This window comes from Parasteatoda tepidariorum, chromosome 3 (assembly GCF_982258835.1).
Source record: "Parasteatoda tepidariorum strain Cologne lab strain chromosome 3, Ptep-v5.0, whole genome shotgun sequence".
NCBI classification, from domain to species: domain Eukaryota; kingdom Metazoa; phylum Arthropoda; class Arachnida; order Araneae; family Theridiidae; genus Parasteatoda; species Parasteatoda tepidariorum.
The window spans coordinates 85,801,123-85,818,169 of record NC_141757.1 but is presented as its reverse complement, the minus strand read 5'-3'; the positions used below and the strand labels follow the sequence as shown (position 1 = coordinate 85,818,169).

Below are 17,047 nucleotides of genomic sequence, written 5' to 3'. Positions count from 1 at the left end.
ATGAGATATCCGCAAGTGATGTAGTGTGGGTATCTCGATCCTGATTGGCTGTTGAAACGTGGCATTTGTTTACGTTTGCAACTGTTCTTTTCATTCTATTTCGAGTAAGCCAAGCCCGTCAAGTATCAAATTCTCTTAAGTGACGCATTCTATATTCTTTCGCTATAGATTTCTTACTTAACACAAAGACAAGCACGGAGCCATGTAGAACATAAACAGACAAATATCGAAGTTGCCAGGTACACAAAACAAAAATATATCACGGTTACAATAAAATATGTAAACAAATATTAAATCTAAGTTAAGTAAAAGATGTAGACGAGAAAGAATTATATTTCAGCAATTTTGATGTGCGATACGATGCTGTATCCAATTAACTTCACATTAATTAGCATTCTAACTTAAACACGCCATTTTGCTTATCAGTGATCAGCTGCTGATGTCATAGGTCACACATGTCGGTATCCCTGATCTTCGTCTTCTTGAAGTGCAACTATCCAATTGGACATGATCTGTTTAAATGATTCAGCAATTTGCCCACCACCAAGTAATGTCAAGCTTAATTTCAATACGATAATTATTCCTTAACATATGATATTGATAAGAAAAATACCAAAAATGTAACACATAATGCATATTGTGTGTTATTTACAAATATTTTTTATGATAAAGTTAAGATATATCTATATATCATAAGAAGATAACTGTCTAACACTGTGTTCTATTGCTGTCGGTGCATTTTTATTGGCCGAAAAATCACATGGTAGATACACACAATTTTCCCTCATTAATTTCCATTTTTTTTTGCTTTTAATCAGAATAAAATTGATAAAAGCATAAAGATATTGTTTTCCTATGAAATATTCTTTTATCCATAATCTATAAAAATTACTTGCAATTTTTTCTCATTCTACAATTACGTTCGTTTTCTAAATTAAAGGTTTAAAACTAAAAGAGTTTCCTTATTCGCGATCGCAACGCTCGAGTACGCCGTCTAGCGGGAGCCTGTAAATATCGGACATTAATTTATCACGTTTTCATTTAGTTCCATCGAAATCATTGACTGAATCAGACGCCATTTTTTAGCAGCAAATAAGAAACAAAATTTCCCTAAGGAAAAGGCCGAAGAACTTGAAAAAAATCTCCAGAATATTAGTAAATCTTTCAGGAACAGAACACGGCAAACATTTGAAGAAAAATTCCGCAATAATTTTTTATTTCTATTATCAACAAACTTGCAACTGATGACTTCCGATTTCGGATACTGTTACAGATGTGTGTATTAAGGTAAAATGCATTTCTTCTGTCTTCAATTCATTACGAATTAAAGTGAAGTCAACATTGCTTTCGTCATTCCAGTGAATAAATATGAATTCGGAACATACAGAATTGTAATAGTTATAGCATATTCTTCTTCGTTATAGAATAGTATATATTTCTGTATCCATATAATTCGGAAAACAACAATAAAAAATTATCCAAGTTACTTGAAATAGTGCCATTTGTGCTGATTCTTAATTAATTTTAATCGCTTTCTTGGTAAGTATTTTTTAGTGTTGAAAGAATAAGTTCAACTAGAATTCAGCTATTCTGTTTTTAGCTACATATTCAATTTCATATCTATTATAAAATTTTGCTGTATAGTATGTTATCTAAAAGTAATGAAGGGATAAACTATGCATCTATTATTTGAGAATAAAGTTTTCAAACAAGGAACTTATCATTTTGGAATTCTCCGGGAATTATAAATCAGGTAAGTACAATGATTTTTACAATAAAAAATTTGACTGTAAATATTTTTTTTTCATTTGATGATGGTTCTCTACAGAATGGTTTTTTACGTCTGATTAAGAACTATAAGAATAATAAAAAAAGAAACAATATGAAAGTTTGTATTTCAATGTAAAGAATTCTTGAAATCGTTTTTTTATCCTAAGAATTCTTTATTTTCCGTTTTTTAGTTTATAATTTTTTGATAAAAATTGTTCTCAAAATACTTTTTTTGAAAAATTAAATGGTATAACATTATGTGTTTATGTATACTTCTTGTGTATTCCAATGTTTGAAGTAATATGATTCAGAAAAGTATGGAATAAAAATTCGGTACTTACTTATTAACGCCACCGCCGCTACAGATTTGGCGGTTTTTAAGTGCCGCTAATCTACACTTAAAATTTTTGCGACAATTCATAAAATAAAACACTTTATTTAAAATCAAAATAGTCAATCGGATTTCGGTGGAAAATGAGCCGATATAGAGTTTAGCAAAGATTCAAAACAATCATATCGCCATATGAACTCTGATAAATAAGATTCCAAATGAAATAACATTTCCAAAACGAACGTTTACCAAGATAAAGTTTTATGTTGTGGGAATTGGTACATTTTCGTTTTTTCGGTGAAATATTTCCCTCCTAAAAAAATACAATTGCATCTTGTTTTGTTTTTGGCAAATCCCAAAGACGAATTTTCGCAGCACTAAAAATGGCGACAAAAAAGAATTGTTTTTTTTTTCTTCAGCATTCTTTATTTTACGTTTCTTAGTTTCTAAATAATGATTTTTATTGAAACTTGAAATTTTTTGATAAAAATTGCTGTCAAAAAACGTTGTTTACAAAATTAAATTTCATAAAATTATGAGGCTTATGTATACTTTTTGTTCATTTTAATTTTTGAAGTAATATGATTCTTAAAACTATAGAATGTAAAGTTTAAATGGGCCTTTCATGGGCATTAAATTTAGTAAACTATTTCTCGGGCATTAGGTTTTAACTCTTATAAGAATATGCATATTTTTTTCTGTTAATGTACAAATATTTTTCCGATGTGTTTTGGATATTCCTTCTCTAATAAAAAGAGATACCATTTTGTTTTCGTTTGCATAAGAAAGAATATCAAGCATTTTTCTATTTTAAATTTAATTAGTCACAATAAAGAAGGAACGTTGCAGTGCTACATGCTACACTAACGACGTCTCTAGAGTAACTGAATGACGGTTCATGTAGAAATCGCAGGTAAGCGTCTCATACAACAACGCCCCCTATAGTTCGTTGCGATCGCGAATTATAACGTAATCAGTGTCTAAACATATTAATCAATTTACAATAATTAATTTTTGGCCAAAATTTCGTTAACATGCTATTATAAATTACAGTTAGAGAAATTCGTTAAATGATTAAGAACTTAACGATCAGCTTCATGCACAATGTGACGCATGCGCAAATTGCTCTTAATATATCAGCCTGTTCTGTAAAAAAAAAAAATGGTTGTATACTCGCCAAATTTGTCTTAATTTATTCCATGCATTTAATTTAAAATGTTATTTTAATGGATGATTACGGAGCAAATTATTTATGTTCACAAATAGATATTAATAGAATCATAAAACAAATGTTTAGACGTGGAGAATGGAAGCAGAAGAAAAGAATGAGGAAACAGTTTCAAATTTTGAAGAGAAAACTGTTTTACGCCAAGAAACAACTATTATAGCGAAGTAATCATCGAAGTTAGAGAGTGACAGTAAACAGGGGGCTTAGCCTCCTAATGCAACAATATTCTAAAATCCGTCTGTAAATAAGCATTTTTACTGAGAACTGCATCATTTGTGAGAAATAACGGAAGACACTGGATTGTTAAGTAAATTTAATTAAATAAACGAAATCCTAAATCAGAGTACAGATTGTTGAAATCTTTGGCATAAATTCCATTTCGACAATACCAAAATTATACTAACCCAAATCACATCAGCTCATCTCAATGTCCTAGAATCTTGTTCCATTCATATGAATGCTGATTTCCATGCTAACGGCATTAGTTCCACACAACTTTTCCATCTCGCTTGAAAATGTATTTTGCTCTGATTTGCCCCTCTCTGCCCCGGTGGTTTTTCTTATTCTGTTTTTCCATCGTTATCTTTGCTTCACTTTCAGTTATTGAAGTTTTCATAGCGTTGTTTTTTCGCTTTTAATTTCCATTTTCGTTGACAACTGTACGTTTTATATTTCAAATCACTTTTGTTACGTCTCATTTACATCTGACAAGTCTTAAGAATGGGCGTCTATTTTTGAGAGTTTAAAACTTGTCGACTTTTATTTCCATAGACAAGCCAATGAAATTTTTTAATCAAGTAAAATTCGACTTTATAAAATATGCGCTTTCAAGATAAATTTTTTGAATGGAATGCAGTATGTCTTCGTTTGAAATCAGGGATTTATGAGTAAATAAAGTAAAAAAAATAAATGAATAAAGAATGAGAAAAACAATAGTTGTCTAATCCAAGCGATTTTGTTGGTTATAAAAATAATTGCATTCTTTTATATTAAACAAGAATCTAATTACTTGTAATTAATGTTCTAATTACATTAAAACGTGTTTTTTAAATATACTTAAAAGAAAAATGGAGCTTATTAGAATTTTAATATGCACCTTAAGTAAACAATATATGACATATAACGCCATTTTTTTGTCTCTTAATCATATTATTATTATTTTCGTATTATTATTATTTTATCATATTATTATTATTTATCATATTATTATTATTTTCGTTTACTATATTATCATCATTTTCTTATTTAACATTTTGTTTATTAAAATATTATCTTAAAAGTTATTGTGTACATGGAGCACTAATAAATACTTATTTAAACTAAATAATTTAACTTCGATTGCGTATTAAGGGAAACGAAATGTAAGCTTACATTAGTTTATAAGTCTGTATATTCCTAAATTTTTGAAAGTTTTGTGATAATAAATGCAGTTTATAAAATATTGAATCCCGTTTGCGCAAAGATTCTCTAGAAAAATGTGTAAAATATATTTTAAAGTATGACATCAAATTTATATGCCACTTTCATTTCGCCTTTTTTTGATGAAGTTGTAAATTACGCAGTAAATTTTCCCCAGAGATTTAGAAAGGACGTTTTTATTGCCCATTTCATTGACCAGTGAGTTTTCATTATGGATCATATTTTGATAACGACCTTTCGCTTTCAGAGGTTTTACTATAAAGTTTTAAGATATTTATTAACAAAGGTTAGATTCATATTTTTATGAGAAGGGAAACCATGAATAGTAGTTTTAATATCGTTATTATTTTCCGAATAATGAATATTTTAAACGTTTAATTTAGTCTAAGTATTTTAGTGCAAAATTAGTTTCTGAACAAAAGTTAAGAAACAAAGATGTATTTTGAAATATAATTGTAAAAAAAATTGTTACCTTTCAATCATTCATACGATAAAAGTTTTATGCTTAAAGAAATGAGTAAAACAATAGAAAAAATGTAATTTGTTTCCATTCGATTTTACTACAAAGCAAATAAATTTATTGCAATAAAAGTAAATTATACTACAGTACAGAGCCCGTTATCCGGAAATCAGAAAACCGGAAAACCAAAAAACCGGAACGAAATTCGATAAATTTTCCGGCCACTTTTTGAAAAAAAAGTTTTTTTCCTCATAAGATTTTAGGATTTTTCCTTCTATTTTGAAAGATATTTACCTTACCATCATTTTGGAAATAATCATTAGTGTATTACTTCATTGTTTTTTCTTCTTTTTTAGATTACTCCCAAATTTTTTTTTTAGTTGGGTTTAACAATAAAAAAACGGCTTTTTGTAGTGATTCAGAAAACCGGAAAAATCAGTTATCCGGAATAGCGATGGTCCCGATCGTTCCGGATAATGAGTTCTCTACTGTAGTAAATACATATTGCTGATTACACTGGGGAAAATTTTTTTAATGACATAATAGTAAATAATATTGGTAAATACTTACTGTTGATTACACTTAAACAAATTGTATCTGCACTATAGTAAATTATAGTAAATGCATATTGTTGATTACACAGTGGAACAAATTTATAATTGCATTCATGCAAATACTTGATCTTGCTTAATTCGAGTGCGGGAATTTCAATTTTGAAATTTGTTTTGTTGCTAAAGCGACGAAATTTTTTAAATTGACTTTTTTAGTCTATTTTTTGTCTAAATGTACCAGTTTAAAAACGTTACGTATAACACTGGAAGTAGGTAAATGTTGCGACAAGCTTCCAAGGTAATTAGGACACATCATCAGGGCTAAAATTGCATAGGAACCCATGCCCGGAAATGCCATCGTACACGGCTAGGGGCACTTCCCTATTATGACCTACTCAAAACCACAAAAAGATAGTTCATTACAGGAAACCACCCCTAGTGGCGTATGACGACGTTTCCAGACATGGGTTTTTATTTAGTTTTAATCCCGATAACGTCCCCTAATTCTCCTTGAAATTTGTCGCTATATTTATGCGACACTCTTCTATCTATAAAGTTTTTAAACTCCTTCATTTCATTAAAAAATAGACTAAAAATTTTCTTCAAAAAAATGTAGCTTGGAATGAGAAACTGATTACAGAATTGAAATCAGTAACTAAAAAATATCCAAAATCCGTACAAAATCTAATGCAATAGAAAACAAAAATAAATTTGTGTGTAATAGTTTTAATTTAGTATAGTTTAATCAGTAAACTCGTAGTAAATAAAAAAAATTTAAGTTTTATTCACAAAGAAATCATATTTTAATAAAAATACGTAGGCGGAATTATAATATGATTCGCTAAGTAGTTTGAAACAGTGATATTGAACAAAAAACATCTTTTAATTTACAATAGTAATCTGTTGTTACTTGTACATAATATAAAGAATTAAAATGTAAATTAAATACCGGGTGTTGTGTAATGATCAACCTTGAACGTATTATTTTAGAATCCTTCGAAAATTAAAAAAAAAAAAACTATGTGTCTTAGTGGCTTCAAATTAAATTATTATAAGTGGAAAAAATAAGTTTTTCAGCAATGATCAACTATTATTGATGCGAGGAGAGCTAAGATGAGTCTGAAATTATCAAAATTCAATTTATTAGTGTAGTGAGACTGAATTGTATTTGTAGTTTGCTATTAGACGCCTTTTTCTCCATCCTGAAATAAAATGGTTTAATTTTATTTGAATCCCTTTTTGCACTTACTTATTTTTATTTTTATTTAGAAGTATAAGAGTTTAAAATGTTTTTCATATCCACATAAATAAGAGTTTGCGGACCACTAATCTTTTACTTCCTATCAGACGTGGGAACTAAAAGCATATATTAAAGGTGGTCATTACTCGGAAAAACCTGCATAAATTCTGTAACGTTTCTAAAGCACATAAGAATAAGGAAAAATTAAAATTTGAATGATTTTTTTTTAATTTTTCATTAACTAAACTGAAATTGAACTAAAGAATTAAAATTTTATTTTTACCTCTTGATTTCATTCCAATAAATCTATTTTCAACTATGTCTATTCTACCAATGCCATGCAGACCCCTAATAAAATATTATAAACATGATATTTTATTCATAAAATTGTATTCATTTCATTGTATCATAAATTTTAATCTAAATCTAGAGAATGCAGAATTCAGTGCTTTTGCATTTTTATAAAACGTAAGTCTTATAAGCAATTCTGTATGTTAAAATAACGTTTGCTGCATAAAAATTTTCCAAGAGGTCTACACTTACCATAAACTTACTGTCTCATAGATTCGATAATTCGTCTGTAAAATTTCTTCCGTGTTTTTATATTTGTATATTCATAAATATAACTGTATAATTATGAGTGTATTTATAAGTATAGCTAAAGAAAAAATACTTTATAAAGCACAATTTAATTATTTTTATTTTAAATAAGTCAGTGTTCTTAAGAAAATGAAAAAAAAATTGGCCAAAATAAAAGGGAGAAAGAATGAAGGCGGACAAAAAAACATGGAGTAGAAAACGGTGAACATTTAAATTAAACATTTGTATATTAAAGAATGTTTGCCATTCCATGTAGCGTCAATACGATGTGGGTTTCCAGGCGTTTGGCAATACTTTGAAGCATTTAATGTAGTTGTATAGGTCGTAAATGTTGAACATGTGCGTAAATACTGTATAAATAAAATAATGAATAAGAGTTTTGTTAATTATTCTTGTATATATAATTTGCGCACGGAGAACAATTCTAGTAAAATTACTGTTTTTCAAGATCATAGATCTTATTACCACTCATTTAGTAAAACAATTCTGAAAAGTAAATTTAACCGAATTAGTGGTTTTCATACCACTCTCTATGGTATCATAATTAAAAATCCAAATTTGACAAAATGATTTGACGACATGATAAAGGTACCGCAATTGCAAAATTTTGATAGCAAATTATAAAACCATATTTTATTGTTAATTTTATTAAAATTATTTCCAAAGCTCTTCCAAGTTTCTATGGAGTCAAAAACACTTTTATTTTAAGCATATTCCAGTAGTCTTAACCATACTTTTTTTTCTCTAGTGCGACTCCATATTTTTGTATGATTTTATATGCTAGATTTGCTCTTTCATTTTGACCATGTTTTTTGAAGAATCTATCTTAATTTTCCATTAATAAACTAATTAATTTAAGTCAAATCAACAAACATTAATTATTTGTATTTATCACTTATTAATTTTTGAAATTTTGTCTGTTAAGAATTTATTTTCCATGCTGAAACTGGTGCTGTGACCATGCTGTTTCCATTCTGAGTTTTAAACCTAGTAAGTGTTGTACTATGAGAAAAGTTTTGACTGTAAAAATTGCTTTAGAATAATAGTGTTATTTTAATTTTAAGTGAAACTTATAGTTGGGTGCAAGGGTTTACGACTACTAATGTTCAACTCCGTAGCCTTGTAATTTTGAACCATTCCAAAAGACAAGGAAACCCCTGGATCAGTACCCCCAGAGGTTTGATTTGTTATTTGAATATGGGAGACTTTGTAACTCGACAGATCTAACGTGCACCAGTTACCATTTACTACACGGGGAGTCTCAGGCCGGTGGAGATCGAACCCATGACCTCTTGGACATGGGCCCAGTGCCCTACCAACCGGGCCACTTGCGATTAAGTTTTTAAAGAATGTAACATTAGAGAAATAGTGAAACTTCATATTGTCAATGGTGAGAAAAATGTAATTAAACAATTCGGATCACACTACGCAGAAAAGAAATTATCGACTTTTATCTAATGTGTTCAGATTTAAAACTGAAATATTGTTTAATATAATAGAAGTAAGTAATATGTTTTACTTACCCAATTTTATTTAAGTATGAATACAACTCCAGAGCAGAAGTTTTTACATCATTTGTTTTTAAATTCGTCACTTTGGTTGGAATACCTATAAAGTCAAGAATTGAAGGAATGAAAATGATTGAATTATTATTATTTTTTTTTTAATAACGGCAGGCACTGAACTTTCGTTCCTCGCCTTAGAAGGTGCCGGAAGTGTTGCTCATTTATCGTTACCCAGTGGGCACCTGTGAATCAAAGTCACGGAGGCGAGCAATATTACCCACGCCACACTGCCACAAATACCCGTTCATAGGGTGGGCCACATTCTTACATTAGAAGACAACACAGACGGAGAGAAACATCCATGTTCAGAGTGGGATTCGAACCCACAGCCATAGACTTCGCAGTCAGGCACGCTAACCACTCGGCCACATGGCTGGCAATGATTGAAATTAAAATGAAGGAATAAGTTCATTTTTCAAAATAAGTGCGCTCGTTTGCGCTAGAGCTAAAAAAACTACTAGAAAAATCACTGTGCCAACAAGCATTTTTTAAACTGGTTTGGCAATGCATTGATGACAACCATTGCTGTGTGATTTATTTCAATCAAACGATCACTGAATGGTAAATATTAAATAATTATATTCGTATGAAAGCTTAAGTACTCAAGTGCGTGATTCCGAATACTTATGTAGGAATAATATAATATTTAAAATATCGTTTTAAAATAAAGAGTGTGCAAATTGCGGGGCCACAGCTGACTTTAACAACTGGTAACTGTTACTAAACAACTAACAGTAACAACTGCCGAGAAAGCGATTAGAAAATCACGTTGATTTATGACAGCATAATCGCGAATTGATCGCGTCAAAGAATGATTAGTTAAATTTGTAACTTAATAACATCATATTAAAAATATCCTTATTTGAAAAACTGAGTGAAAAAGACTGAAAAAACGAAAGATAGCTGTTAAAATAATGGTTGAAAAATGATATAAAGCTCATAAAAAAGTGATTACGCAAATTCGAAATTTCGGATGTCGCAATATCATCGTAATAAAAATATCGAACTTTGAAAAATTAAGTGGAAATTGCCAAAAAAATTAAAAAATTATTAATAAATATCGAAAAAATGATCGGAAAACAATGAGGATTTACGATGGAATCGTTGTTAATTTAGAGAGTAAAAAGGTGATAACTCTAATTCAGAATTAATTCGCGTGCCCTATTAACATGGTATTAAAAATATTGGAATTTGCAAAATCACATGAAAAATAGAAGGATAAACGATCAAAAATCCAGATCATCAGAAAATACTTGCAATTTTCGCTCCTACGTTTTTATGTAATTAGCAATTGGTTTTTTAAACTAACGATTTGCTGCTTGCTAGAAGGCAAAATGTAATGTTGTTGTTTTTTCACTATTTAAAGTGTTATTGAGTTATGAAGTAAAGAGTTTCACAGTTTTTTTTTAACACGAAAATCTAATACCTTCTTTAAATTCTATATCCAGAACTGTTGCTTCGTCTACACTTTTTTCTGGGTCAACAGTCATTTTATATAAACCAACTGGAGGTGGATTCCATGGATCTTCTAGAATACCTGATTCATAACTAAGAAAATCAAAAATACGTTACAGTGTTTATGAAATATTATAATATTAATAATAAACTTGTTTTTTAGTAATGATTATGGGCGATTGTGTAAAAAGCACACGGAAATAACTCTGGCAAAATATTAAAAGACTTTAGAATCAGTGGGGATTTCAGAAAGATATTTAGTCAAAAAAAAAACATGATATATAGAAATATATTATATTTATTGTTTATAGAACCTACAGACAATATCTATACTATAGATCTATACTATCTATAGTATAGATCTATAATATCTATACTATCTATAGTATAGATAGTCAAATCAAATGAATCTGTACTTACCCTCACGTAAACTTTCACGAGTAAACTCATTCTAAGACTTTAAAGCTGTTTTCCCATGGTACAACATTTTATAAACTTGAAGCATTCATGTATTAAATAAAGTAAAATAACATGAATAAAGTGCAAATAAAGTTTACAGATATGGACGTACTAGTTTAGGCTCAACAAACAAGCCTTCTTCAGTGTCTAAACACAATTATTGTGATCGTCACTTTTCTATCTCCAGTTTGAGTTTCGACATATCAATTTTGAAAACTTGCATACGTTTAATAAAGTAAAATAATATGAATAAAGTGCAAATAAAGGTACAGATGTGGACATACTATAGTTTTGGCTCTACAAACAAGAGTACTCGGTGTCTAAACACAATTATAATAATCATTATTCTTCTAATGTCAATTTGAGTTTTAACATCGAGGAAGGTTCCTGTTTATAGCATTGAAACTATAGTAGCTACATGTTTGTACCTTTATTTGTGCTTTATTTATGTTGTTTTACTTTATTCCTACATAGCACTAAGTATACGCTTTCCATAATTTGGACATGCATGCATTGTTTTGAATTTTTTTACATGGTCACACCACTTTTTACACAAAAATATGTAAAAAGTGTTCACAAAAGTTCTATGAGTTATTTTTAAATTTTTTTAAACTCTAAAAAAACTAATATTTTAATTATTGATCTAATTGAAAATATTATGCTTCAAAATTAAAATTCTTTAGCTTATCTTGATATATTTTTCTCTTACACGGCGACAAAAAAGTCCTCACATCTTTTTTAAGTAGGCAACAAAGAATTAAAATATCAAGAGTGTAAACTGTCACAAGCATGAAAGCGTAAACATACTTGTTAACAAATGTTTGAGCGAAATTTTTTTTCTAGCTAGGTCAAAGAAAAGCTTAAAGAAACTGAGTTATAAGTTGGAAAGAATTGAATTGTTGAAAGCAAGTAGCTCATAGCAAAAAACAAAGTGTTCCATATTATATATTTTAATTATCTTATACTGGTTCAATAATAATAGTTTTATTCACTTTTATTGCTGTTCATTGAAAAATGAGTATATATATATATATATATATTTCTTTGAGTGCCATTTATTCCATTTAAAATTTTTAATTTCAATAACTTATTATTGAATGAAAATTTTTATTTTTGTAAAGAGGAATTTGCTTTAAATATTTTAATAATTGATTTAAATTCTTAAGATTTTATAGAACACATTTCAAATGGGTTTAACTTAGTAGCAAGCAAAGCGAGCACAGCAAACCATATAAGATTGCATGACAATATTCGGGGGTTGGGGAACATCAACGAACTGGGGTGTTGATATTTCTTCAATATATTTTGCTATTAATGTTTAAAAAAGTTTCATAAAATTATAAATTAAAATGATACTTTCCGATTTGCCAAGCACAAGCCAAACTTTGCTAAAAATGTGGAACTCCACAAGCTTTTATTTCCTTATAATTTTTGTACAATGTTTTTAAAAATTTTATTTATTTTTTTTAGACTCAGAGCAAAATGGACATTCACATTAAACTTAAATAAAATAAAAAAGGAACTAAAAAATTAAAAGTGAATTTCCTTGACTATTGACGAATAATTAATGATTTGCGCCAAGCTATTGCTATACCTTTCATTAAAATTTTTACATTTTTTATTCCTTGAGATTTTATAAAGAAAAAAACTGTAAAATAAAATCTGAAACTATTCTGAAAAAAGTATTAAGGTGAAGTGACTAAAATATATTCGTGTTGAACATCATTCGATTAAATTAAATAAGTTTTGATATGAATCGCTTTGAAGTTGGGGGGAAAAAACGGATATATCATCTTGAAGGAAAAAGCTTCAAAAATTTCAGCATCACTGGAAGTTCAGTACGAAGGAGGAGGACGATCCTGTCTTATTCGCGTTCTAATTGATGTGAAAATAAATTTTTTCTAACTGTTTTATTTTTCAAGTAATGAAAAAAAGTTCATATTTAAAAGTGTTGAGTCCAAAATCATCGCAAGTTTTAAAAGGAAAGAGAATTTAATATAATTTTATAATCATACTGTCAGAGACAGATTTTACTTATGATAAAAATTTGCCTGACATTGATATTGAGTCAGAATAGCATCAATTGTTAGATTTAGGGGATAATTGTAGCGTTAAACCGGACTTAACTTTCGGTAAGTTTAGGTGTTCGTTTCAGATAAATTAAGTATTTAACTCACCTAATGTGCCTTAAATTAGCATCCATACTCCAAGGTTCAGATTTGGTAACAGGAACTGGAATATTATTTTCCTAAAAAATATTTCTGTATTTCCATAAAGACATCAATATAGAAGAAAAAAATTTAAACATATATTCAACTTTAACTCAATGTATTTTTCCGTTTGACTTATCCCATAGAAATGTCCGTGTTGAATCTCGTAATATAACACTTTAGCATTACTATATATATATGTAAAATGATGCAGTCGGACCGAGCAGGAAAACAGACACAGGATTTAATTAAATCAGAGTAACTTTTATTTGAACATTCTTAGTTGAGTGAGAGCGAAGAAGTGATGTTTACTCCATCAGCAAACAGTCTTTCTGGTAGGGAAAATCTTGCAAAAAATCCTAAAATGTCTCTATTTAGGGAAAAGAGGGAAAACTCAGAAATTACAATTGGTTAATGAACTTGCTCGAGTGATTCCCACGGCTTAAAAGGGAAAAAAGATCTTTATTTAAATGTATGCATACTTTGGCTAAAAATAGATTTAGAAACAGGATGTGGCTTTTAAAAGTGTGAGAAAGTATTTCAAATAGAATAATTAATTAGTAATAAAGTAGGAGTTGTTTTATAGCAAAGAAACTAACATAAAAAGATTAATAAAAGGCTTTTTATGTTACATCCCCCCTCGCCGAAAAATTTTGACTAATATCTAAAATTTTTTTAAATTATCCCTTTGCAAAACTTTCCCTATGATGACACAATTAAAATACAAAAAATCAAATTGCACTTTTAACAAGATTTCAAAGTAATATGAATTATAAAAAATACATATAAGTACACAATATAAAAAAATTTCATGAAAGTCTCGAGAAAAAAAAATTGAAGTAGCGCTACCATCAAAATGAAGTGTTAGATCTTCATTTTCAATACTTTTTGTGATTTAAGTTTTTTCAGGTCCTTTTTGAAAATCACTGTAAATAAAGTGCTAACACAATGTGCTAACACAAAGTGCTAACACTCATGCTAACACAATTAAAATAAACTTTCACTATAAGAAAATTTATAAAAACTTTCTTTAAAATGTAAATATTCAAAAACATGAAAATACAAGTGATATGAGATATACAAATACAAATTGACACTTTTTCCAAAAAAATTTTTCTTCAGGATTTGTACATCTTGAAAATAAAATGTATAAAAAAATTTTGACACAATGGTCTTTAATCTGAAGTTTAAGACTTCAGTATTTTTATTTCAATGAGAGAATAAAAAGTTTGACACTGGTAACTTGATGGTTATTTTAACCTTTGAGGTTCAATTTTTATTGTCTCTATATTCATATACTATTTATTTTTAGCAAAAATATCTGAAAAATTTCTTAAAATTCCTGAAGCTGGAAATTTTTTTCATTATCTTGAATTTGCATAATTCCGTCAACATGATTTTGACAATGCGGCCCCACATTATCACAATCAGTCTCAAAAACACTTGATAATTCAAGATTTTTTCAGTTTTGCTATTTAAGTCTTTATTTTCAGTCTATCTTTTGTTTTATTTTTCTTTAAACTCACTTAAACTTGTTAACATTTTTCTTTTTACTATTCTTTTTTTTTTATGCCCAAATTTTTATCTTCTTCCTTTCTTTTTGTTTTTCTTAGATTTGAAAAAAAAAATTTTTTTTTTCTATCTACTTTCTTTTTTGGTTTTTTTTTTTTTAATTGCAAACATTAACCAGGATTTCAGGGAAAAAAATGTGTGAGAACAAATTGCTTTTACAATTAGAAAAGGTGATCAGTCTTCTCAGAATTTACATTACAACCCGTTTAACACAATTCATTATTAATTGAAATCCAAAACAAAGCTCTCAAATTCAATATGGTATTAGGTAAATCAGTTTTTTAAAATTTTACTGACCTAGCTATTTTCCTTATTTTTAAATTTAAGGTACAAGTGTGGTTAAGTTGCAAGATACCTTTTGTTTGTTTTACATTAACAAAGTTCTTTCTTTCTTTTTGGACATTAAGTTTTTCAAAAAGTTTAGTTGGGATGATATTTAAAGTACTACCTGTATCAATATTTAACAGGATAGTTTTATTTGTCGTAATCGGGTATTTGTCACTTTTATAGTTGTCATATGTATTTTGTATGTATCCGGATACTATTAATTGTCAATTTCGTGGTTGGTCACTTTCTTGTTTATGCTGAGTTTGATTCTCAGTCATAAAAGAATTAGGTTTGTTTACACAATTTTGGCCCCAATGATAAGCATTGGTTATACCAAGCTTATCACAGTATTTACATGGCTTAGGAGGCAACTCCTGGGAAGCCTGGGCGAAATGACTTGTTTGTTGTTTATTTCTTTGAAACTTTTCATTTTGAATTCTAGGTCTAAATTGGGATTGTTGGTTATAACTTTGATTAGGCCGGGGAAAATTTTGATTTTGTCGAGGATTATAATTTGGATTACTTGAGTTGTTAAAGAATGGCCGCCTTGGTACCCAGCCTTGATATTGTGGTCTATACCCATTAAATTTAGACTCAGGTAATTTTTTAGTTTCAGTTTGGGGTAAGACCGTAGGTACATCGTGAATTATTTTCGAAACAATAGTGAGCCATTCAATTGGGGTTTTAGGTTCTTTTAAAACCAAAAGTGTTCTGATTTGGTGGGGCAAACCAATAGATAGACCCTCAATTATATGTTCATTACTTAAATTTATTTTTCGACCCAACTCTACCTTTTCGGTAAAATACGAATTTAGGTCTTTAGCTTGGCCCGAAAATTTTAAATTTTGAAAATCGTTAAAGCCAAATGGAGGTGAAAAATAATGCTCTCTAAAAATTTCAACTATTTCTTGATATGAATTACAATTAAGACAGTTATTAATATACAATTTTAAAGCTGAACCTTTAATGAATTTTTGAAAATTTCTAACTTTCCATTCGTCATTACATTTAGCATCTAGAGTTTGTTTTTCGAAGTGTTTGAGCCAGGATGTGAATTGAACACCAATGTCCGGCTCAAAGACTAGTATGTCTGGTTTATCCTGTACACTTTGATCCATACTTAATTTTAGTAAATTATCACTCAATTCTTTTTCAGAATTATCTGTATTGCTTTTGGCATTTTCATCCATTTTAAATTTGTAATTTTTGCCACTTCGTAAGGGCATTCAAATAACCAAAATAAATTTTAACAATTAAATATAGCATTTAGAAGTAAATTAAATCTCATAGTTGCTTATTTATCGTTACCTTACGATAAACACTAAAGCAAAATTTTAAAAAAAATATTCAATTGATCATATATTACAACACATAATATAATCAAAACGAAACTAAATATCCTTTAACATTTTTATGCTAATAATATTAAATCAATTTAATAATATAATATTCCTCGAAGAATAAGTAAATTTCAATAATTATAAGTTTTTGAAAATGCATAAATAAACAATCAAAATAAGAACAATGAATAAAAATTAATAATCATGAAAAATTCATAATCATAAAAATTAATAATCATCACAATGAAATATCAAGAATGAGAAAAAAAAATTTCCGAATATAACCAAAATCTATTATTATTTTCGCTGTTCAAACACCACATATTTTGATAATCAAAAAATATTTGTAAATTATCATCAAACCAAAAGCACGGATCGAAGTAAATTTTCATTATATGAATACCATTGAAGAATTTTCCATCGAGGATTATCACTAAACACTGGGAATCACTGCGCGAATCACTGTATTATCACTAAACTGCACACGCGAACAGAATCGTAGCCATTAAGATGAACTTCT

The 17,047-nt window shown here is 28.7% G+C and overlaps 1 protein-coding gene across 1 annotated transcript in view; it reads right to left on the bottom strand.

Annotated features, from left to right (window-relative positions):
* Nucleotides 1-17,047, bottom strand: part of Ass (argininosuccinate synthase) — a 33,657-nt gene that overhangs the window by 6,340 nt on the left and 10,270 nt on the right. The window contains exons 5-8 of the mRNA XM_043046714.3: nt 13,256-13,326; nt 10,591-10,712; nt 9,123-9,207; nt 7,283-7,347 (exon numbers count right to left, since the gene is read on the bottom strand). Of these exons, the coding sequence (XP_042902648.1) occupies nt 7,283-7,347; nt 9,123-9,207; nt 10,591-10,712; nt 13,256-13,326 (343 nt within the window). The remainder of the gene's footprint in view (nt 1-7,282; nt 7,348-9,122; nt 9,208-10,590; nt 10,713-13,255; nt 13,327-17,047) is intronic.